The sequence below is a fragment of the Triplophysa dalaica genome, chromosome 7 (assembly GCF_015846415.1).
Source record: "Triplophysa dalaica isolate WHDGS20190420 chromosome 7, ASM1584641v1, whole genome shotgun sequence".
Taxonomy (NCBI): domain Eukaryota; kingdom Metazoa; phylum Chordata; class Actinopteri; order Cypriniformes; family Nemacheilidae; genus Triplophysa; species Triplophysa dalaica.
Window position 1 is genome coordinate 21,731,871 of NC_079548.1, and position 25,416 is coordinate 21,757,286.

The window sequence follows — 25,416 nt, forward strand, 5'->3', positions numbered from 1 at the left end:
GTTCATTAGCGTCACACGTCTATCAAACAGAAACCCTGAAGAGAGCTTCCAAATGATTTGACGTCTGTGCTGCGGACGTGGCGTCTGAAGCATCCACGCGTGAGGAACGCATTAGACCAGGGACGACAGCTGTGCATCATGGGAACTCTGACAACTCAGGTACTCGCCACAACCAGACAGCAGTGAGCAACAAGCCTTATTCTATACCTAGTCATGTAAAACCTAACATTTTATTTTGATATTAGACTGAAAATACAAAACTGAATCCGAGTACCTGCAGCGTCCCACCGAGCAGAGCGCTATGGGGTCTCCCACCACGGCCACCAGGGACTGTGCTCGTGTGATGGCTGTGTTGAGCAGCTTGTAATTGGACAGAAAGCCGTAGTCCAGATCTTCTGTGGAGTCCTCCACCAGTTGCTCTTTTCTCTTGATGGCCGTCTGCTTGTGTTTGCAGGTGTGGCGGGTGCGAACGGTGCTCAGGAATAGCACACGGAACTGCTTGCCTACAGATGGAAAGAGTGCAAAGTAATGTGGATTAGAAAAATAAACACAGTTAATGTTGACTTAAAAATGACTTAAAACAACATCGGTAGAGACACAAATAAACACGAGTTATTACTTTACTTTACAGCGAGTTTAGTTTAAAGGAATTGCTGTGCGTCACGTTATATTAAATATACTCACGAACAAACATTTTCAAAAAACGATCGTGTTTCCTCATATCTGCTCAATATAAGCCTATAATATGATGTGTTATTAGTTTGAACTGTTTCTCTATATGCTATGATGAGAAATAAGGGTCAGTAAGGAGGATTGACAGCGTGATGCCATCGCTTTCCTCCCACTTATCTTATTTAAGCCTTTGTTTTATTATTAAAAAATATGATTTCAGGAAATCATGAAGCCATTGTGACCATGTAAAACACAACAGACATCACATGCATGTTATAATGGTACAATTGTTACTATTCTGCTCTTCTAAAATAAAGCTCTTCTGATTTTGTTTTTAACTACTTAACTTAATTTTTGGGTGGATGACCATCACTCTTGTAGTCAGGAGCACCAGTAGTTACATGAAAAAAAGTTAATTTTGAGCCCTGTTCCCTATTTATTTGCTTAAATATTAAGTACGCAAGTTACCTTCGCATGCTATAGAAGTCTAAACTTTGAAGTTATGATAGGTGATACGTTCACCATGACAGTATAAAAGGGGATATGAAATCTATCAACAGCACTATTTCATCTCTCAATCAGTAGAAAATGTGGTTAAAAAATTCCGCCATGTACCAGAAAATCGGCATAAATCTGAAAAACACTGTTATATTAAGCTTGGTCATACTGCCCAGCCCTTATATGTTCCACTTTCCTTACGTTATGATCATTAATATTCAGCATTTTCTGATGCGCCAAACCTGACTGGATCATTTAAGCAGCTGCAAGAAGTGGTGCGATGAGCTAATTTTTTCTAACTTTTTTTTTCCTTTAAGTCTGATTTTTATTTAAATGTGGGAGTGAATGCCTTAATACTTCCATGTGACGGACACACTAGTAACCATGGCAATGTTCTAGCGTCTCGCATCTGTAAGAATATAAACCGTTTGGTATCTGTTATTTTTAAGTTAAGATTCGCTTTGCCCATCAATTAAACTCAAGGAGCTCAGACAGATGTGCTGTGTTTTGTTGGAGAGCTCTTTTGCAGTGCTGCCATGTTCATTTATATTTAAGCACTTTTATGTTAGTTGTTTGGTCTTGGATTAAAAAGTGTTAAAAACGGTCAGTTGCAGATATAAGAGATTTTTGGGTCTTATAAAATATTTTTTTTGTATTTTTAAAATATATATCTTGGACTTGCCTTTGTTTGCTGTTTTTTCTATGAATATCTGGCAACGCTGAAGCGAGGGGCTTGTGAAAGCAGCTAAAATTGGCCCCGAAAGCAAAGACTTCTGCTGTTTTCTACCACCTCACATAAAGATGAAAACACATCTCTGATGGGTGTTAAGATACGTCATGAACACAGTTATTGAGTTCGGTTCCATACACACTGCGTCTAGTTTTGGTAAATCTGCAATTTTCGGGGGTTAATTCGATAGGAGATTGCACGCCAGTTGAACAATCCTACGGTCTGCACATTTTGTGTCTTTTGATCGGCCGTTATACTGACCGCTGAGCGATCAAGCTATTTGAAGTGATTATCAGACGGTAATGATCAGCGAGCGATCAATGAGTACCTTTAGTTATCTAAGCCTTGAGGGCGAGTAAAACATGGCAGAAATATCCCTTTAAAGAGTGAGAATAACCAATCTGATCCTAAAGACCAATCGGTCAACCCCCATTACTCACCCTGCACGTTGAGCACTCTCTCCACGCTGACCTCTGGCATCCTCTTTTTACGCAGTTCGGCACGGATGCGGAAGACTTGGTCAGCGTAAGGCGAGACCACCCCGATGCTCCCCTCGTCCAACTTTCCCCAAGCCACCGGCCACTTTTTCCTCATCTCCTCCACACGCTCGACTATCTCAAACACCTGCACGAGGGCAAAATAACACATTAGATTCTCCATGATCTGAACAGCCCACGAGAAATAATGTACGTTCACACCTAATCTATTTGACTTGTAAATGAAACAGCTGTGCTGTTTTGGTTTGGTACAGTGATAAAACATTGATGCAGTGATAAAACATGAAAAATGTGTTTTTATCTCAAACGCTGATCAAGCAAGTTTGATCAAGCCACTGATTGAAATCCTGAATGGCTTGCTTTTGTTAAAAACAACCTTCAAAAAGAAACAGATTGTCATGGATCATTTTGTCTTTGGTCAGTACTTGTTTATATTATTGAAACACTGCGAAAGACGTATCTGAGGTAAAAGTCAAACCTCAGCATTGTTGTAGTAAGCCGTGCTGTTCTTCTCTTGCACATCCTCTCCGCGAGCGGTGAAGAAGGTGAGAGGGTAGAAGTCTTTATGGGGCGGCTGTTTCCCGCTGGCCATCAGTTTGCCATCGTAGAAGAGCTCAGACGTATAGCTGCAGTCAGACAGAAAATCCCTCATTCAACGACATAAACGCATGAACTCTAAACTGTAGGTACATTTCTCAGTGTAACTGCTGTAAGAAATGTTATGGATCGCTTCGAGTGAATCTACAGATCAAACATGGCGTAACCATAAAACGAGATGAAACCATTGATATAAATCACTAGATGCCACATTAGTATCTGTTTCTATGGGCCTCTATACGTAGGTCGTCCGCCAACACTCAAGAACAAGCTGACTGTAGGATTATGAAAACATATTTATTGTTGTGTAAACTCAAACATTTAGTTAGTTATCCCACTTTTCAGTCATTTAAATCCCTATGGTTTTCACAGCCCTGGTTGCGCAGCTTAGTACTGGGGTATTCTAGAAAACTGTGAGTGACGTTAGTGGACTGTTCCAAGATGGCCGACACATCTACATGACTGGTGCTCTTGAAATAGGCATCTTATTAATTAAATAGTTTCAATTGGACGTCAGTCACTCAAACTTTCATCAAACGGCAACATATATATGCAAATTTATGTAAACCGATACAATAAAATCAGATGCCGTGTCAATTCTGACGCCGAAAATGCTCATATCCACTTTAATTAACATTGTGACACCCAATCAAGGGCAGTTTGTCTAACTTCTGAAGTGTTAGAAACACCAGGAGGCATGAGGATGGGGGGTGCAAATAATGCCCGGATCCCTCCGAATCAGACCGGCACTCAATTTACTGAGCCCCAGCACTAGTGTCAACATGCCCCCTGCGGCTTCAAGACATCTTCTGTCAGATCTCAATCCCATAACACCCCGCTGCGGGCTCTTCAGAGAGGAGAATTACAGCCAATATCTTACAGACGACACTGAACGTGTTGTGCGCCGGGTCAGTTTCTGTTTAACTCAATGAAACCATAAAAAAATGTTCAATCAGCGAACACAGTTTGTCCATCCCGCCTTTCTTCAGTAGGGTTTAGTATGTACCAATGGCACATTTTACGAAATTACAGTGACTTCAATTTCTCAATGTGACATCCCATTTCAATGAATATTAGACCGTGATTTTAATATCAAGATGTTAATGTGATCGATTTCATTCTGAACCGTTTCATTGGCTCAAACATTTTAATGGCGGGATGTCAGATTTCTCATAGCCGTTGATGATATTCAAATCACAAAAACAGACACAATCCTACCCCCGTCTTTCGCTTTCGTTAGCGCTCGGCTCGACTAATGTCCATTCTGTGCACTGTGCACCTTGAGAGTAATTTGGAAATCGGACACCCCGCCTTTAAAAATAAGAATTTTGAGACAATGTTTTTGGTATAACCTACGACACCCAGAGTAATTGTGTCGGAGCCGTTTATGTTTTGTGTGTTTGAACGTATCTCTCCACAGGACGAGTGCTGTGAAAATGTTCACACCTACTTGATGATTGCCTCATGAGAGCGGTAGTTTTCACACAGCAGGATCCTGCAGGGGTACTCGGAGGGGTAATGCTCGTACAGCCGGTCCAGCAGAGACACGTGAAGATTCCGCTCACGCGCAAACTCGCTGTACACAAACGGACTGAGCTGCGGGACACAGGAGACACATGGCACGTTTAACATCAGCGGACGGAAAGAATCTCACTGTATTTATCATAGATGTACACATATAGATGCAACACAGATTGGACTGGAACACAGTACAGGATGCATACGGATCACAGATAACTCTTATTATTCTTTTAAATTGTGCTTTTGCAGAGCTCAGTGGTCTGTCCAGAGCAGTAATCCTTCCGGTCTCTCTCGTGAAACCAACATGGAAGTGACTTCCGCTAGAGACTGGCCGCTAGAGGCTGGCTCCAAAAGAAAGAAGAATCTCATTGAGCCTCATGTTAAAATGCACAACTTTATAGCAGAGAACAGCTTGGTACAAAAAATGATTTTGGTCTCTATAGCTAATTTTGCCCTTAATGACAACTGTGAGGGGGTTGAACATTTTTATTTGATAAAAAAAACCTCATCTGTTTAAATCATATTAAACCTTAAAATTCTGCATAATTTAAAGGCGTGGACACTTGATAGAGTCGTGTCAACTGAAGTTAAACATTTTTAGGCGTCACGTGATTCATGGAGCCTTCAGATAGTTCCAGGAAGTTATATCTTCTTTATAAATGCTTTATTTTCTTTTTTTATTCATTAAATGACGTCTTTAAATGGCTGAAATGTTACAATTGGTCTGTTTTGCAGCAGCTCCGTGCATCACTAGTAACGTCCTGGAACTATTGCGAGGCTGAATGAACCGCCGTTGTGGTGAAAAAACTGTTCCGTTGGAGTCAACAGGAGTTGAGGCAACTCTCTCTCTCTCTCTCTCTCAAATGAACATTTCATAAACTAGTGCTTGAATCTCATGTATTAACTGATATTAAACACAGCAGTAGGCTTGAAAGTCTGAACTTTTCTTACTTCAACTATTTCTCAAATGCTTTCAAGTGCACAAAATGTAATTTTCTTTGCAATTTTGAGTACGGCTCTTCAGCCATCTGCTACCCCACTCTCTAGAAACCAGCACCCCCCTAGAACAGCCCACGTCAGTGAACCTCTTCCTCACAATTATTCCATCCATCCATCCATTTTCTACCGCTTATCCGAACTACCTCGGGTCACGGGGAGCCTGCGCCTATCTCAGGAGTCATCGGGCATCAAGGCAGGATACACCCTGGATGGAGTGCCAACCCATCGCAGGGCACACACACACACTCATTCATTCACTCACACACACACTCACACCCTACGGACAATTTTTCCAGAGATGCCAATCAACCTACCATGCATGTCTTTGGACCAGGGGAGGAAACCGGAGTACCCGGAGGAAACCCCCGAGGCACGGGGAGAACATGCAAACTCCACACACACAAGTCGGAAGCGGGAATCGAACCCCCAACCTTGGAGGTGTGAGGCGAACGTGCTAACCACTAAGCCACCGTGCACAGATTAATTATTAATACAGCAGGAAGTGTGTGTGTGGGGGGGTGATGAGTTTTCTATCTAAAGGGCATTTAATTAGATGCCCATTGGTTCCAGTCGGCCAGCGCCGGTTGGGCCGAGTCAGAGGCTAATATGACACAGTCTGGAGAGCGAGGGCAGCGCGGATAGACCGAAAGTGACAGCGTAAAAAGTCTGTTGCTCTGATCATGGCCTGAGCTCACCAGTGACAGGTCCACTTCTGATCCCCCGTTAAAGTGATACTTCACCCAAAAATGAACATTCTGTCATCAATTACTCACCTTCGAGTTGTTCCACATGTAGGGATGGGTATCGTTAAGGTTTTAACGGTATTACTACTTTTATCGGTTCCACTTATCGATCCGGTACTTTAACGGTACTCTTATCGGTACTTTTTGTTGTGTTTTTTATCAAAGATAAAACTAAAGCTGGAGTTGTTTTCACTTTTTAAAACATTCTTTAATCACTTAACATATCTTAATGCATGTAAAAGATGACTGATACCCGCCTATTATTCATAGAGAATTAAAATAAAAATGCATGGGGGCCTAAGTTTGTTTGTGTTTTTGTTGTTGTTTAATAATAAAGAAATGGTATTCCAGTGATGTGTTGTGGCTGGAGAACTTCTCTTTTGTGACGATGTGTGTAGTGTAGCACATGCACATGCATCAGCAACAGGCCCTCTCAGGTTCATGCCTTAGACACTTTATACATTCAAATCCTTGATATCAGATGAGATGTCGTTTCAAATCATGGTCTTGTCCTGGTTGTGCAGTGTAACATGTTTGGGCTTAAAATTATACAGGTTTGGAAACTCTTGCAACGTACACACACACACAAAAGTTTATGTATTTCATCACTACAAATTAATTTTTAGGTAAGCTCTGCTTTATAATTTCTTAAGCATAATTTACTATTATTCATCCATTTTAAATGCAGTACTGTGAAAGCATTTTCTATGTTTAAGATTTATTTAGGCTACTGCAAAAAAAACCTCCAAACATTTATATGTAGGCTATTCTTTAATGTAATGTGTGTTTATTAAATTATTACATACTAATTTAAAGAAACCTTATGCAATGTTTATGTCGGTGCTAGGCTAGCATACGTACCTCAGAACATGGATGATGAACTAGTAACTAGGTTGTCGAAATCTTTGCATTTATCTGTCTGCACAGAATGCACTTTTGAAAGATGTTTCGCCAGATTAATTGTGTTTCCGCTCTTTCAAGCAAAAATCTTGTTTCACTTGTTGCAACGAGCATTGTTTGCATCCACTCGAGTGAAATGTAACCATAATTTAGACCGTTTGATTCTCTCCGCAATCGTCACTCTATTAAGCGCGAACTTTAGTGTCGTGCATTTTCCTGCATTTTCGTTATTCGCAATCTCGCACGCGAAATATCCGTCAGTCCCACACTACACAGAGCTCGTGCACGCACAACACGAAAGATCGCGCGCGAGTTTGTGTAGTGTGGGACTGACGGACATTTCGCGTGCGAGATTGCGAATAACGAAAATGCAGGAAAATGTCTTAAATATAATCGCAAATTAGAAATGGTTGGTCAGTTAAAATATGCTAGGTAACGTTTATTTATCAATAATAAATAGGAAATGTTTTTCTTAATTTCTCCAGTACCGACAGCAGAACCGTTAACGTCAGAGCTTATCGATACTTCGGTCTTTCATAATTTAACACCGGGACCGATAAGGTACCGAGTTTCGGTACCCATCCCTATCCACATGTGTATAAATGTCTTTGTTCTGATGAACACAGAGAAAGATATTTGGAAGAATGCGTATAACCAGACAGATTTTGCCCCCATAGTAGGAAAAAATACAACAGTAGTCTAATGTTGTCTGCACTGTCTGGGGCAAGCACCCAAGCTTTTCATTCACTACGCCACAAGTGCTTTTGGTGACGTGACAATAAAAGTGATTTGAAGTGCCCCAGAACTGTTTGCTGTCCTACATTCTTCAAAATGTCTTTTGTGTTCAACAGAACAAAAAAATGATAAAGTAATTTTTCCTACTACGGTATTCAATGGGGGGCAAAATCTGTCTGGTTATAACCGTTTTTCCAAATATCTTTCTCTGTGTTCATCAGAACAAACACATTTATACAGATTTGGAACAACTCGAAGGTGAGTGAATGCTGACAGAATTTTTTGGGGGTTAAGTATCCCTTTAATATGCTGATATAGTTTGCTCTCTCTCTCTACTTTAAGTGCTTCCTTTGACGTGATTTGAGGTTTGAAAAGATGTAAAGGCTCATTCACACTGAAAATGCACTTTCTTCCTGTAATGAAAATTCATCTTAAACGTTGCATGTTAGACAGCTTGGGCGGAGCATCCGTTAACTCCTCCCCTTCAACTGTCAGTCTGCTGCAAGTGCCATTTCAAAATGCAACAGCTGTCTTTCTACATCCCATCAAATCGCAGAAAAAGACGAAAGCCACGCCCACCATTTTTATCATTAGAAATTACATTGCACTTGAAAATGCCTCAAAATACAAAAACAAAAATGATCGCAACTTCCGGTTCACATGGACTTTAACAATCAATCTTGGATCAGCCCATAAAAAGTATGATTTCTTTAGGTGTAGATCTTATGACAAAAATATTTTCCCCTGACGTCATCATCATTCTGGTACCTGCATGTGATCTCCTGCCAGCACCACACGGGTGCTCTTAGTGGCCAGCGCCAGTGGCATGATGGTCTCGCACTCCATGGCTTGAGCTGCCTCGTCCAACAGGATATGTGTGAAGATCCCTTTGGAAACACACACGCAGGAATGAAATATTCATTACGTGAAGCTTCACAGAGCCTGCTTCTATTAATAATAGATAAACACACACACACACAGGATCCATTAACACTAAGACCTGCATTAGATGGTGAAGGAAAGGTCCCGTACACACGTGTGTGACTGACAGATGTAACTCATAGATACATACACATATAGACTTTCGGATATACACATGATAAGGGCTGCTATATTCTCATAAATATTTTAGATAAATTAGGGCTGTCGACGTTAACGTGTTAAGACACGCGATTAATCATATCTGATTAACAGGCTAAAAATATTTAACTCAGGGTCTGTTTTTTTGTCATCCTTTGTCTAGCGTTACATTAATTAATCACCCTCTTACACATGTTAAGTGCAATTTGAAACGGTTGGTTTGACACATTCAGTGTTGGCGACTCCCAAAACGCAATGCGATGTCCAGTCTAGTGTACACAGTCATGGGCTAAATGCTGCGTCAGTGAATCTCTGTCAGACAGCACACACATCATCAGTATTAAGTTTTCTTTCGTGCATGAATACAACAAAAACACACAAGATTATGTCAGAAAGCACGTTTTGTTGAGCATTTTCGTAAGCACACACTTCAACGTGTAAAATAAAATCTTAAATGAATGCAAAGAGTTGTGAAAATGGGAGTGGCGTCAGATCTGCTTGGAGGAAGAGGAATTTGTTGGTTTTGTAGCTTTAATTCTGTATTTAATTTAGAATTTAGCATTAAATAAGGTAAAGTGTGTGAAAACTTCATTCAAGTTCTGTATCTTTCCTCCCTTTAGACATGAGAGCTGTTAAATGGCAATAATTCATGTTAAAATAAATACAAAATATTAAATTTAATAGAGACATAAGTAACAGTACTAATATCAGAATGTTGGCTTTCAGTCATAAAACGATGCTGTTCAAGAAATCGGTTGTTTCTAGATTAATTGGGATATTAAATGTGAAATAATTAGTATGTAAAAGTATATTTAAAAACATTGATGTTATGTGCAATTAATAGCGATTAATCCCATAAAAAAAACAATTGACATCAATAATATAAATGTTCTCTGATATACATTTATTATTGTGAATAACATTTTTCCAGCGTTACAAAATTTTATTTAGCTTTTGGTTCCCCCCGATAACAATGTGTGACTAGTTTTCCCAAGAGTTTGAAAGTTTGATTCATTTTGTTTGCATTAGTTGCAATATCTGTTGGCAGCCTAGTCACAATAGTACATAAAACATAAATATTGTGTGCCCTGTGTGTTCGGCTTCTTTTGAAAATGTTGTTAGTTTATCCTTCCCCTTCATTAAATGGCATTACACACCACCATTACATCAGCCATCAGACAAAAATCAAAGAGTAAAAAAGCCAAACATGCGAACACGCATCTGAGACAGCAGATACTGAAAGGTTTCCGTTATTTAACCAAACAAGCACCACCACACTCCCCACAAAAAAACACATCAGGCCAGAAATCAGCAATAATGACTTTAAATGAACAGATAATAAGGGGTGGGAGGCGAAATAAAAAAGACTGCACTGGGCGTAATGATGTTGAGCGTGTTCGACAGGCGAGCCGGGTCTCTTAGCAACAGATGATCCCGTATGCAGACACACAGGAGTAGGAAATTAGCCTCTCCTAATAAACTGTTGCACGTCTCCTGCATGAGGAATTTAAAGCAGCCGCGTCCAGCTGCGCCACCGTTCTGTCCTGTCTTTTTTGTTTTAATCAGATGTGTGCAGATATAAAGACAAGCTGCAAGAATTGCCTTAAGCATGCTGAGAGCAGGAAAAAGAAAAAACGGTGAAGTTCGGCATGGCGCATGCTCTCACCTGGCTCCAGGTCAAGCTGGCAGAGGTACTGGGACGTGCTGAGCGTCACCACCACCACACGGTGGCGCTCCACGTCCTGTCTCGTGGGCATCTGGAAGGTGAAGTAGGCGCCGGAGATCAGGCAGTACTGTTGAACCAGCGGGTGTACCGTCTTTACCCAGCGGTTCCTGAAGTAAACCCTGGACAGACACACGCAGTGTGACAATTCTGAGCTTGTTTGTGCAAGTTTTCGATAACAATCTCTGACTGAGAACAAGTGTTAGCTATTTTAATGGGGCGGAGCAATAAAGACAGGCATGTGTTTGGTAATAGATTTTAAACATCAACAGCATTTCTCAGACATCACTTACTGCACCTTTAATGGAAGCCCGGATGTCACATCACATGCAAAAGAAAGGCTTAAATCATCAGGTCATGTGATTTTCAGCAGATGGCGGGTTACCTGAGAGGTCGTGCGTGTGGATTGCCGGCCTCCACGTATGGATGAAGATAATCTTTAATGTAGAGATCCGCAGCACTGTTTGAATGGGTACAGATCAAAACTCTGAAACAAAGAAAACAAACTATCAACCTAACGGTACAGAGATGAAGATAACTCTGATCTCTTTTAACTCAAAATTAAATCGGAACAAAAGGCAGCAAATGTTTTGAACAGAAGTTCGATAACGCTGATCGTAAAAAGACTATAAAATGAATGTCCCGAGTTACATGCACATTTGGTCATTTCGCAAACGCTTTTATCCAAAGTGACATACAAATAAGATACAACAAAAGCAGTCTGTTATACAAGGTCCACGACAACCAGACATAAAAAAAACAGGAAGACGAAACAAGAAAATGTATGTTAAGCTGCCGACCTCCACATGTGATAAGTTTCAATTCTCTCCTTAAAGGGACACTTCACCCAAAAATGATTGTCATCATTGACATTGCCTGTTCCAAATCTGTATAAATGTTTTTGTTCCTGATATTTGGACCATTCAACTGTTCTTGACCACCATTGACTCCCATAGTAGGTAAAATAATACAATGGTTGTCAAAAGTGCCCCTGAACGTCTTGCTGTCCTACGTTCTTAAAAATATCTTCGTTTGTGTTCAACAGAACACACTAAATAAATCAATAAATCAAGAAATGTATGGTTCCAACCATTCTTCCAAATATCTTTCTCCGTGTTCATCAGAAAGCAACAAAAACAAACCAATCTGTCCTGTGTTTGAAGCGTGCACTGCTTCTCACCGTGTGTCGGGCTGTTTGAGGATGTGTTTGACAGCCTGGGCCAGTGTGAAAGTCTTGCCCGTGCCGTAGGGTCCGATGATGAGCACCGGAGGGAGGCTGATGGAGAGGGGGGTGGTGATGGCCAGAATAGCCTCTTTCTGTTTGGTGTTCAGACGGGGATCCAGCTGCTCGTCCCACTGCCTGCGGAAACACGGAGCACGAGAACGCACACGCTGACTGAAAGAAATACAGAATCGACACTAGAGTGGATGATATTCACAAGTCACGTGACATTTTTGATGATTTTAAGCAGAGAAAATAGTGCTATAAAGCCATGCAAACGTTCAGTGGTTCTGCATTAAACATACAAGCAACAAAATCAATGTTGCATCTACACAACGCCCTCAACAACTGTGATTGGTCCATTTCATTACTGGAGGTCAGTTTATGTTTTAAAAGAAATAATGAAAGTTAAGTTATGATGCATGTATTTTGTTCATTGGACGACATCATTGAGCACTTTGGCTCTCTACTTGGAAGACTCCAACAAACAACTAAAGCAGACGTCTAGGTGTGTGCATCTGTGGCTGAACTGATTCAGGGGTGAGCGTACCTGTTGGGACTCCAGGGAATTGTGGGAGTGAGGCTGACATCTGGGAACAGGATGCTGTTATCTCGGATGCGATCCAGAGCGTAGTGCATCTCACACAGAGGAAGTCTGTTCAGCTGAAACTGCAGCTCCACCTTCATACACACAAACGCTAGTGTTACAAACACACTCGGCTTAAAACCACATCAGAGAAAATAAAGGATGCCTTTTGAAAAAGGAGAAAAGGGTTACTTTTTTGGTCCTTTAACACAGCTGTGGGAATAAATGCATTATCATCCAACCACCGGCTTATTTCATATTCTATCCTTGTAACGTTAGGGATGACATTATTATCAACTAAGGAGTCATTAGAATGTATCGCCGGCAGTGAAGAAGCCCCGAGCCCACACAGGGATTCCACGAGACAAAAGGATTCAACACTATTAGAATACAATGACGAGTGTGTGTGTGTTATGGTGGAGGGTACGGTGATAAAAAGGATCTGCAAGGTTGGGTAAAAGGGGTAATTTGGGTCAAATCCCACTCTTTGTGGGGCAGCTGGCAGGTTGACAGCATGACAAAAAGACCCTGGGGTTTCTGCCAAGGCAATTCAATTTACGACGGTAAACTGTGTGAAGGCTGCTTAATCCAATTCCCTGTCATGAATTCTCTCTGTTACGAGAAAACAAAGCTGTAGGCAACCAATGGAAAACAGTCTTGCACACCTCATTGTTCACATACTAAATATGACTTCAACCTTTCACTATTTTACCATAAGGGCTGTTTATTTAGAAGAGTCAGTTCACCCCCAAAATGACAATTTGCTTATTAAGCTGTGACATTCCAAAATATGTCGTTTTTTCTAGAAAACAAACAAGCAAATTTAGCATGATTTCATGTAAGTGAATGGGTACTGGAGCTCTCAAAAAAAAAGAATGTTTTCTAAAATTATTCCAAATGTCAATCATCAGGCCACTTTATATCAGTTAAGTGCCAAAGACTGAACACAACATGCTTTTTGCATATCATTTCACAGTTATAGCTTGGAGTATAGCACGCAAGTTATTTTTTCTTTTGCTTGACAACACCAGTCCCAATTCACTTTCATTATATGTAGAGGTCTATGGGTCAGACCCTGTTCATCCTTGGTATTAAGATGCGTTTTGGTCGAACTTTCAAATGAACGAAATAAGTGCACACAATTTACAAATTAATGCGACCGGGGCAGATAAACATAGAGGGAAGCAGTTTGTTTTCTGCTATGACAGCCGTGGGACACACTGTGTTATGGTTAAGTGTTATGGAGAGAAAACGTTCTGCTTGCTTGGTTTTTCGTCATTAAACCAAACTTTTAAGTCTTCAGACAAAGTTTAATCCTGACTTGTTGTGTACCCTTGTTTACACATTATGACCGTATGCGGTCTTTTGCGGCTGTTTAAAAGTATTCAACAACAATATCGTTTTTTTTCCTGGCTAGAGAAAGGCGAAAACCTTAATATAACTAAATTATGGGTTGTAGTTAAGGCTGAGTAATAGGAGCAATTTTTGTATTTTATTTTTAACTTCAATTATGACTATTTGACTAATAGCAGTGTCTGCCAACAAACATAAATAAAAAGCATCCTTCAGAACGGTTTGAGAAGGTGCTTAAAAGTGTTGTTCAATGTATTATTACTATCATGTACCCTGCAATGAACGCTCTTTCTCAATTTTTCTCAATATTTTGTATCACTTCTTATTACTTAATGAGATGAAGGTGGAAAAAAGAAAATTGGCCAAACATACCGGCTGGCCTGATTTCAAAAAATCGGTATCGGTCAGAGAACAAAACCAGTCTTATGGGAAAATTTACCGAAATTGAGAATTTTACATAATCTGAAAGCTAAATAACTAAGATGTCTATTGATGTATGAGTTGTTAGAATAAAACAATATCTGGCTGAGATACGACAGTTTAAAGCTCAAGAATCTGAGAGTGCAAAATATCAAAATATTGAGAAAATCTCCTTTGAAGTTGTTAATCAGAGGCACTGTTAAAGGGCAACCACTCACAAAAATATATTTAAGGTAGGAAATTTTCTAAATATCTTCATGGAACATAAGTATATTATATAAGGATATTTACTTAATACCCTAATAATTTTTGGCATAAATGAAAAATCAATAATTTTGACTCATACTATGTATTTTTGTATTTTACTTAAAATGTTCCCGTGCTACTTAAGACTGCTTTTGTGATCCAGGGTCACTTATGCGCTTTAACACTTGCGAGCCCAATAAATGCAAAGAAACTTTGTATTTGTTATTTCATACAGTTGTTATTATTTGGTTTTATATTCAAGTTATATATTGGCCATGAACTCTTCAGAAACCTCCTTTATTGTCCTCTATGCAAAAAGCTGTAATTTTTACCACATAAATTTAAATTAGCTAGCTCCAAACTGAGAAGTAACTCAGAACTAAATTTTTATATATGTTCTTTAATACACATTGTCATAAATAAACTTTAAACACTAAATATGACTAACCACTCCCGTTAAATGGTCTAAGCAAGCACGCTTGTGTTCTGATGTGTTTTCGAGTGATTGACTGATTCACTGTTTGAACTATGAGTTGAATCGGTTCAAATGAGTCATTATGCGTGAATCGGACATTGGCGGACATTGATGCAAAGTTCATTTTTTTGCACAGCTGTTAGGACATCTCAAAAGATAGAAGTTAACAAGAAAAACACTTCACTTGATAGGATTTTTCCATTATGTCAGCTGCATGTGTGGAACACTTGTCAGGGAAGAAAAAAGAAAAGGTTTTTGAGCACATTCACACGCAGCTGAAATTCAACTAAAATATTCTCTGAATGCGACACATAAAACATGGATTCTGTCTTCCAACCTTCACCACTCATAAATCACATTAAATGTTCAAATAAATCTTTGACGGGGCAAAAATGTATTTTACGCACTCACCAATGTGAAATTCAACCGGCCCTGTTATAAAAAAACGATCGCATTCGCAAGCATTTTGGTCGCAGTCTAGATCCCCGCTATAGCAGTGAAATGACATGAAAAAAAAGGATTTTGCGATCAGTCTTTGGTGTTAACCTGATATTAAGTGGCCTGATGCTTGATTTTTCTTGAATTTCACAGCTCCAGTCCCAATTCACTTTCAACGTAATGCAACAAACAAATTTCTTTCAACATTTCGACTAACATCTTCTCGTAAAATGAAAGTAATACGACTTTGGAATTGGAATAAAAGCACGAAAATGACAGATTTCCTGTTTTTTATTTCAGTGAACTGTTTCTTTAAATGATGTATCATACCTGCATCTCCTGATCCGCGACAAGACCCAGCTCCTCACAGCAGTTCTTACAGACCCGTAGAAAGATGTAGTCTTTTGTCTTTTCCTCGATCACGGCCTCGTACACACGCTCCTTGGCTCCTGACGGCTGGTTCTGACCCATTCGCTCCTTAAAGACAGGCAGGAGCAGGACGGAGTGGACCTTTGTCATGACAAGTCTGCCGGCCAGAGTGTCTTCAGACAATGTCTCTGTCAGTTTAAAGCGTGCAAACAGTTGTCCGTTCTGAGCGTACTTCGCACCGCCAGAAATGCCAGTCAACATAAAGCTGTTCACCAGCTGCAGGTTTACTTTGATGTTGAATCTGTGAGGAAAAGAAGTTGTTTTAGGAAACTCAAAACTGACTTGCACACACGTGCATTAAGGAATGTCTAACCTAATTGGTTAAAGGAATGGTTCCCTTAAAGAGACAGTTCAACCAAAAATTCGGTCATCATGTACTCACCCTCAGATTGTTCCAAACCTGTATCAATTTCGTTTTTCTTTTGCTGAACACGCAGCAAGATATTTGGAAAAAATTCTGAACTCTCTTCTGATCTGGACTCGCATAGTAGGGAATTAAATACTATGGGAGTCAATGGGGGCGAGATATGACATTATTCTAAATATCTTTCTTCCTGTTCGACAAAACATTGAAATGTGTGCAGGTTCTGAAGAATCTGAGGGTGTGAAATGATGACAGAATTATAATTTTTGGTCTGGTATCATTATTTAACCTGATGTCATTTAAAACCTGTATGACTTACTTTCCTCTTCAGAACTTAAATGAACATATATTGAAGAACGTTGGTAACCAAACATCACTGTATTCTGTAGCCATCTTTAAGAATCGTCTGAAAACACATCTCTTCCATCAACACCTGACTGATCAGTTCTGACTTCTATCTCTTTTCTACAAAAAAAAAAACGTAGCTCTGTGTACTGTGTTGGGTTATATAAGGCCAGCTTTTTTTCATTGCACTTATGCTTTTTGTTGTCCTTTTGTTGTTCCAATTGCTTCCATTGTTTCCCTCATCTGTATGTCGCTTTGGATAAAAGCATCTGCTAAATGACTTAATGTAATGTAATGAACCACTGATGGACCAAAACCACAGAGACATTTTTCAAAATAAATTGTGTAAAGAAAGACTCGTATATAAAGGTTTTAAATGACATGAGGGTGAATAAATGATGCCAGAATTTCTATTTTTTGGGAACTCTCTCTTGTTCGACCAACACCTCCGTTTCAAACCTCTGTAGTTATGGTAACACGATCCAAGAAAACACACACTTGCAAGAACACAATGACCTCTAGTGGTAACAAACAGTAATGAATTATAAACATCAGGTTTATTTAGTTGCTGTTTGATTACATCATCAACTTAACATCCTTAAAATATAGCACGAATTGTTTAAACAGCATGTAATTTCACTTATTTTGGCTACATACATGATGACTGAAAACAAAGACATGGAGGGATAAATCATGCCTTGTGATGAATAAAGGACTTTGGCCAAACCTAGGGATGGCATTTTGTGAAGATATGAGCCCTTTTCACTTAAACAACCACCTATTTACATTTATCAACATGATAGGAAAGGGGTATAACAGAAGCATCATCTGCTATCGTCTTAATGTTAGGGTTGGAATTACTATTGGGATCATCTTTTAATTCTACAGTAAATCACTCACATTCGTTCAGATTCGTTGGTGTATCTGTGTCATCCAACAATATATAAAAACAAACTATAAACTTATTTCTGTGATCACTCAACGTGAACATGAATGCACGCTTTATATTTTTAAAGATACCAAAAGGAGTATAACCCCAGGTTTTAACTGTGCGTGCGTCATTTCACAGAAGATTGCTTTAATAATCTTGGCGTGTTCAATGCAGGATATGTGAAACGACTATCCTTAAAGAGGGGGCAATACCAACTCTATTTGGACCTGTTAGCTCCACCGAATCACAACCTGTAAGTGTGTCTATTCATTTTTGTCTCAACTTCTAGAAATATTTTTGTACCTTATGTCTGTGTTTAGCTAATGCATATAACGCTAACATTAGCATGTACCGTTATTTCTGGGGTGTTACAGTTTGTTTATCTGGCTATTAACTTTGCATTTTGACACATTTGCCGAACATGCACCTATATAGATATATTTGAGTGATACTACAATAATGTTTCATAACGTCAACTTTCTGAAATGCTCTATGTACCATGACAACGCTCAGTTAAGACGAAATAATAGCATTACTAACGTATTGACATAAATGACATCCAACCACATGCAAACCGTAATCCTGTAATGATGGTAGTGGGGTTCCATTTGCGACAAATGATGAACGCGTTTGACCAATAACAACAGACACACCATCTGACCAATCACATGACACAAGGTTAGCGGGTAGGTGGGGCCTAGACGGATGAATCACCGAACAAATCATTTGAGAGTCAGTCAAGAAGTAAGGTACGAATAACTGCCTATTATTACGACATTATAGTGTTTAAACACATTGTATGTACATAAACTTGTTGTTGGACACTCCATAAACCAAAAAACATATGCTAGGTACTCTTTAAAGATGATGTGCTACAGCTCAACAACAAAACAATTACAGACTCCAGCTAAATATTCTACACAGCCCATTTAAACTTCTTTTTCTGCCGCATAGAAATAGAAATGATGATAAGTTTGTGTTTTAATCGCATATTACATCACAGCAGCAGCTCGCACATTCTCTGTTGCTTGGAAACAGACCTGAGAGTAGATTGTTGAACATAATGTAACGATTTAAGATGTCCTAGCTAGAGATAAAATAACTATCCTGAATAAACTTTTTGGCTTATGTAATACGAAAATCCTTAATTTAGACCGAAGATAAGAACATTTCTGTAATATGTCCCCAGGTTTGTGTACCAGACTTCCATGCAAACATCAAACTTACTTGCTGACTTCTTTATACTGAGCGATCTCCTCGATGTAGAGCAGGTCGTGGAAGCGGGACTGATAGTTTTCTCTGGTGAGGGTTTTGTCCATGACAGACTGGGTGAAGAGCTGATCGGCAGATAGCGGGATCTGATATCGGGTCAGAAGACTGCGTTCAAGCTCCATGTTCTCATTCGGGACAAACTCAACAATGGTTTTACACAACGAGTCCCAGCGCTTGGCCGTCATCAGAAGCTGCTGCCGCGCTTGCATCAGATGCTCCAGATCTATGGCATTATGGGTAATAGAAAGTGATGAATAGTTGATACTGAATGTAATACATGTGTCACGCGGACTACTTTCTACTAATCTTAAAATACATTTGTGTCATCAATAGTATTTCCCATTAAAAAAACTGTAATATTACAAAAACATTTTGTTTAGTAGTTTTCAATTGGATCAATAAAATTCGGAGCATGACAACAAAAATCACCATCTGCATTAATTCATTTAAAGAGCAGTCCAGATTTTTTGCTTCAAATCGAGTCACAAAATTCCAAACATCTCGTTTAATAAGAACTCGAAAAGCAAAAGTAAAAAAAAACACCCTACCTTCAATGCAGGCAGCGTCCACCATCACTCGATGCATGAGCACGGGTTCCGATCCGAAATCAAACACCACGGTCTGCCGAAACGTACCGAAGATCTCCGTGGTGAAGGAGACCACCACGGTGTACACGCAGTGGTCCATGCCGTTCTGCACCAGGCCGGCTGCGCTCCACTCCTGACAGCCCCCCTCAGCCACCTCCTGGGGCACCTGGGTGGACGCGTCCCCGGCCGAGACTGCCGCAATGGAGAAGTGAGGTCGATTGGCGTCATAAAGCAGAGCGATGCGGTGTAGTGTACGAACCGGCTGTTCGGGACAAAACAAACCATGTTTGTAACCAAGTTATTGCTGCAAGACCTCAAGCAATCGGGCTTAAAATCAACATGACATTCAAAGCACATGCTATTTGTGACCCTGAATCACAAAACCAGTCTTAAATAGCACAGGAATTTTTTTTAGTAAAAGCCAAAAATACATTGTATGGGTCAAAATGATCGATTCTTCATCTAGGCCAAAAATCATTAGGTTATTAAGTAAGGATCGTGGTCCATGATGATATTTAGTAAATTAGATGTAAAAAAGATATATAAAAACTTTATTTTTGTGAGTTTACATATATTTCTACTGTGTAACGGAAAGATTTTCCGTGTGAATATAAATCAAAGGCATTTCATCGTCAGATCAGATTCAAACAGATCAGTTATGCTGGCCATGAGATGTGTCCTGTATGGAGATTTCCCAGACCTTGCAGAAGAGGTTGAACGTCCAGGAGTGAGATGATTTCTTGCTGTTGACAGTAATTGAGAGGTCTGAGCTGTGGTTCACAGTAACCCCGTCCACACAGTCATTCATCTGAAAGACACCACAAACCATCCAAATCAATACAAGAGCAGGAACATCTGGCATGTCTCACTGCTGACCACTTCTGACAATATTGACTACACAGGACTGGCTATAGCTTATCGTTTGACTAAAAATACGCTTTTGACTGTCACATTGACTGGCAAGCTTTGACACCGGAGACAATAATGATGTCAGATTACGCAAAGAAAAGTGCATTCATTCATTAGGCTTTCATTTAACGTGTGTCTGCAGGATATTCATTTCTTTCCGCATAAACTAATAACGCTTTTAGCCACGATAAAAGTGTGGCGCTCACAGCTCCAGTGAACATTTGAAAGATGAAGCGCATCACAAAATTGTAAATATAATATCCATCTATAAAGATATTATAGTGCTTGTCTAGAGAAGGGTGTAGACATTCAGTGTTTAAAGAGGACTGTACCACTCTCTCTGGCGTGAGGGAGTTGATCCATTTCTCAATGAGCGCCTCCATGTAGTTCTCTGTGAAATGTTTCCCGTCTTGCTGCTGTTTGAGGCGGATGAGTCGAGAGGCGTAACGCTGCTGCCACTCCGTCAGCTCCTCCTGCGAGTGAGCCGATGTGCACTGAGCCCCGTACCGACACAGACCCTGCTCCAAAAACCTGAACACATTCAACACACGGCATAGGATTTAAAGATCTGCACGCTTGTGCTCCAGAAACCTGCGAGGTAAATATTTCAAATGAATACATATGATAATGAAATGTGACGTTTAATATAAACAACATTAACCCTTTAGAACCTAAAGCAAAAATAGGTTCATGTCATCATGTCAATGCCATCATGTAAAAGGGATTTTTTTTTATAAAGCAAACAAATAAAATTAAAGTACCTTTAAATTCTATTTATACTTTTAAGTACACAGCTGAACAAAATATACAACACTAGCCTAGTGGTTTTTGGATATTTTACTGCAAAATTCTTACAAACTGAACCTTTAAACAGACAAATATATGAAAATTGAAACAATGATTTTTATCAAGAAATTCTCAAAAAACTAAAGAATCCAGCACTTCAGACTTATAAAAATATACTGTAGTACAAGCATAAAAGTATTTTTTGTGTCACTCGTACATAGTTTTCTTTCATGTGCCATTTTTACCCCTGTTCTCCGGGTGTATTTTTTTTGCCCTATTCACTTAAATGGGGTGGTGTCTGAAGCAGTTCTGTGTAATTGCAAGCACAGGCCCACATCACACGTTTCATTCTCAAAAATCATCCCAATTTCCTCTTCTGTTGCGTATCTCCTCTCTTTGTCATGTTTTGTTTGCTAATTTTATTAGCGCGCTCCACGACAACGGTAGCGATTGGCTGACAGAACTAGTGGTGGGTTAATCTATTCTCAAAGTTGGGTTGGGAGCTGGGTCTATACTACGCAAGCTATTATGACTTTCACCTTGATACCTTGATTTAGCGCGGATGTATACCAGTTTAACTGCACTGTACGGGGCGAGAACGAGATTTTTCAACTCGCGTGATTCGCGTCATTCACGGAAGCAGAAGCCACCTCATCATCTCATAACCAGGGCTTCATTCGCGCGATTCGCGCAGCAGGTAGGTCTATTGGCTCTTTGCATTATCATATAAATCACTCACGCTTAACACGCCATTCGCGTTTGGTCTGAACACAACATAACGTTACTGTGAAATTACCGCATCAAACGTGACGTGCTAACATGGATGCAGCTATGAAGCCGCCGGGTTTGCTTCAGGGAATATTTATTTTTAAGAAGCTTCCCAATGGAAACATCGACAAGACTAAGGTTGTTTGCACCTTGTGCAATGCGGAATTGGTTTAAAAAAAACACTTTCTCTCAACAGGTAGTGGTCCAGCCTTAGTTGAAACCAGTAACTTTGTATTGAGATCTAATGTATTATGGCTCCTGTATGACATATCGCTTGTTGCTCCCTCACTCTTTGTAAGTCGCTTTGGATAAAAGCGTCTGCTAAATGACTAAATGTAAATGTACTGTAGGAGCTCTTCCAGTCTCAAGTACCACCTAAACACAAATCATCCCTTAGCTAATGCGGAAGTAAACACAAGTTCATCTTATTGAACATAATATAATTTTCATCACCAATTATCATAGTAGAACAGCTTTCTCAAGCAGTTTGTGATGCATTTTGGAAACAGGAGATGAGCCCCTGGTCTAATGCGCCACCTGGTTTGAGAAACCCGTTCTCAAAGACTTACTTTTAGTCATTATTTGGGTAGCACACATATTCTGAATGCCTTCGGCAGAATTCAAATGAGCCATTTTAATCTAGATTAATCTAGATAAAAAAATTGTATCTATGCCCACCACTAGACAGAACGCAAGACAATACCGCAATATGTTAAAAAAGCACTGTATGTCTAATTTTAGAAACGATTCAATTTTTTTTATAGCCCAATGGTTAAAGAATTCTGGTAAAATGAATACTGCGTTGACACGTCCGGTTAAAAAGGGTTAAATGTAATATAAGAAAAATACAAAGAAAAAAAAAATCATAAATATACAATTTATGCGGCATTTTTTGGATTACTTTAAAGTCCCAGTGAAATGAAAAGTAACAATGCCTACTTTTTCATGAAATATTGCACCGTTTATTGTAGATAGTTTATCAATGTTGGTACTTCTCTTTTTAAAATTCATGTGCACTAAAATCTGAAAATGCACTTCGATCCTCTAATACAGCGGTTCTCAATCCTGGTCCTTTAAATCAGGTGTGTTAAACAAAAGAGATTCAAAAAACATGCAGAGCGGTGGGCGCGAGGACCAGGGTTGAGAACCGCTGCTCTAATACATCTTAAATGATTCAAGTTAGACGGCGTGGGCAGAGCATCTGTTAACTCCTCCCCTTTAACTCTCAGTCTGCTTGCCAGGTGTATTATTGTTTTCATTTAATTCTAATTTTTTCTATCTTAATTTATATTTTCACCATGTGAGCACCTTTGTCTGCACTGAGATCCTGTCGTCAAGTCAAATTCCTTGTGTGTGTGTGTGTAAACATACTTGGTAATAAAGCTGCTGATTTCAAAATGCAATGGGTGTTTTTTTGCATCCAATCAAATTGCAGAGAAATACGAAAGCCACACCCATTTTTCTCATTCGAATTTCCATTTCACTAGGAAATGCGACAAAAAAAATTGCGGTCCACGGGGACTTTATTATCAATCCCTGTAAGTGTATACTGTATGTGGTGGAGTTTCAACATCTTGGATCATACACAGACTTTATAGAAGTCATGGGTCTCTTTACAAAAGAATTAAGATTATTTTGAGTTTAGTTGAAGAAACAAAGTCATAGGCATCTGAGATTGCATGAGTCAATTATTCAATTATTGCAACAATAAACAGGAATCGTTAATAGGAGTATTATTAAGAACTGGTCATAATTATACAGTCACATCTAAATACAATATACATGACATAAATAACCGATTAAAGGAGTATTTTCTCTTTCAAAGTTTTGATGAAAACATTTCAGGATTTTACAAGCTGAACATGCAAGTTTTCCACGTAAATACGCATTACATGGAGTCATGAACGTGCCACGCAGAACAGAGCAAGGCGAGCATTTGTGTTTATAAAGCATAAACATTTTTAGTTTTTTAGAAAATGACAGTTCGTTTCGCTAGATAAGACCCATCTGGTATCGTTTAAAGCCGTTTTAAAGCTGCACTGAAACTGTCATTTTGACCCTTAACTGTTTGGAGTCCATTGAAGTCCACTATATGGAGAAAAATCCTGGAATGTTTTCATCAAAAACCTTCATTTCTTTTCGACTAAAGAAACAGATACTTAAACATCTTGGATGACATGGGGATGAGTAAATGATCATCAACATTTATTTTGAAAGTGAACTACTCTTTTAAACAATATTCTGTGTTCTTTCAGTGCTGTCTGTGAGTTCTGCTACATTCGGTGCTTTACCTTTTACACAGCGTGTACTCTTCACTGCTGGTGACTCCTCTTGGAGGAGGACGAAACTTCCAGCCCTCCTCAACATCTAAACACCACACAGAAAAAAAGAGGAAGAGAGAGAACACATCAGCGCACAAAAGAGCTAAAATGTCACAGATGAATGTAGATATATTGCATATATTGTGAAAGAGGAGAGGAATTTACCCTCCTCAGTCTCTACAGGCATCTCTGATGCCATTTTACTCCTCACGCCCTGCGATTGAGAAAAGCTCTGTGAATCATATGCAAAAACACAAATGATCTGGAACAAGTATGAAAGCTGGGGTGAAGGCTACAGATGGAGAATCTGGAAAAGTGGTTTAAAGTCAAGGGCCACACCACTGTTTCACACACTGAGAAATGAAAATACAACACACTCATAGAAACACAAACTGACCTCTATCTCTGAGAGCAGCCTCTTCAGTCGTGTCATGTCTTTAGTCATGATGCCATTCTAGGAAAAGCACATGTTTTGTACAGCCGTTTGAAAGCAAGAACAAAATCTGATCTTAAGCTTAAAGTTCATAAGACAAATGTTGTTTATAAAAATACAATGGCATGTTTTCAATTGTACTGCAATAAAACTAAGAAAAATGCCAAAAAAAACATTAGATCAAAGCTAAATACAGCAGAGAAGCATGATGAAATCGGTGGTACACATCCTTATGTGCTCGGGGAACACTTCCAGTGCAATTAATCAAACTTGTATGGAAACAAAATGTGGGTTGAATTACCAGCGGTTCTCCATAGAGCGCTTTAGAGAGAACACTGCACACTTCCTGTAAGCTTCCGTCCAGCAGCAGGTTCTGAAGCCCCGCCCTAAAACTGCCTTCTCCTGCCCCCAGGTCCTCAGCAAACACTACAAAACACACCCGCACAGATCAAACCAGCCCACATACACAGAAGGTGTCCCACAATCCTCTTCTGTTTAATAAGAAGAATGGTTCTGCATGAGAGCATTTCATCAACTAAACACAAGGATGTTACAAAACGATGGCCAATATCATCAATAGCATTTTTTACATGTTGGATATGATATTGTAGTTTTCCTCCTCTTTTAATAGCGTTCACACTTGTCATACAACAATTGAAAGAAAACACCGATGACATTTCAAACCTGTATGACTTTCTTTGTTCTGAAGAACACAAGAGAGGACCTTTTGGGAAAATGTGGGTAACTGACCCCATTGGCTTCAATTGTATGGACCAAAACCACAGAAATTTTTCTGAATATCATATTTTGTGTTCCTCAGAAGAATGGGAGTCACA

General features: G+C 39.5%; 1 protein-coding gene across 7 annotated transcripts in view; it reads right to left on the reverse strand.

The window, feature by feature from the left end:
- Positions 1 to 25,416, reverse strand: part of helz (helicase with zinc finger) — a 50,600-nt gene that overhangs the window by 17,707 nt on the left and 7,477 nt on the right. For 3 of the 7 annotated variants that reach the window (XM_056752031.1, XM_056752030.1, XM_056752033.1), the window contains 18 exons: positions 24,882 to 25,006; positions 24,545 to 24,601; positions 24,313 to 24,379; positions 24,118 to 24,193; positions 20,605 to 20,803; positions 20,064 to 20,171; positions 19,325 to 19,625; positions 18,732 to 18,999; positions 15,766 to 16,105; positions 12,468 to 12,598; positions 11,876 to 12,091; positions 11,081 to 11,182; positions 10,639 to 10,817; positions 8,661 to 8,779; positions 4,445 to 4,590; positions 2,876 to 3,023; positions 2,341 to 2,524; positions 275 to 503 (listed from right to left, as the gene is read on the reverse strand). In XM_056752031.1, coding sequence (XP_056608009.1) covers positions 275 to 503; positions 2,341 to 2,524; positions 2,876 to 3,023; positions 4,445 to 4,590; positions 8,661 to 8,779; positions 10,639 to 10,817; positions 11,081 to 11,182; positions 11,876 to 12,091; positions 12,468 to 12,598; positions 15,766 to 16,105; positions 18,732 to 18,999; positions 19,325 to 19,625; positions 20,064 to 20,171; positions 20,605 to 20,803; positions 24,118 to 24,193; positions 24,313 to 24,379; positions 24,545 to 24,601; positions 24,882 to 25,006 — 2,995 coding nt within the window. The remainder of the gene's footprint in view (positions 1 to 274; positions 504 to 2,340; positions 2,525 to 2,875; positions 3,024 to 4,444; positions 4,591 to 8,660; positions 8,780 to 10,638; positions 10,818 to 11,080; positions 11,183 to 11,875; positions 12,092 to 12,467; positions 12,599 to 15,765; positions 16,106 to 18,731; positions 19,000 to 19,324; positions 19,626 to 20,063; positions 20,172 to 20,604; positions 20,804 to 24,117; positions 24,194 to 24,312; positions 24,380 to 24,544; positions 24,602 to 24,881; positions 25,007 to 25,416) is intronic. The other 4 variants (XM_056752037.1, XM_056752034.1, XM_056752035.1 and 1 more) reach the window with 3 other exon arrangements.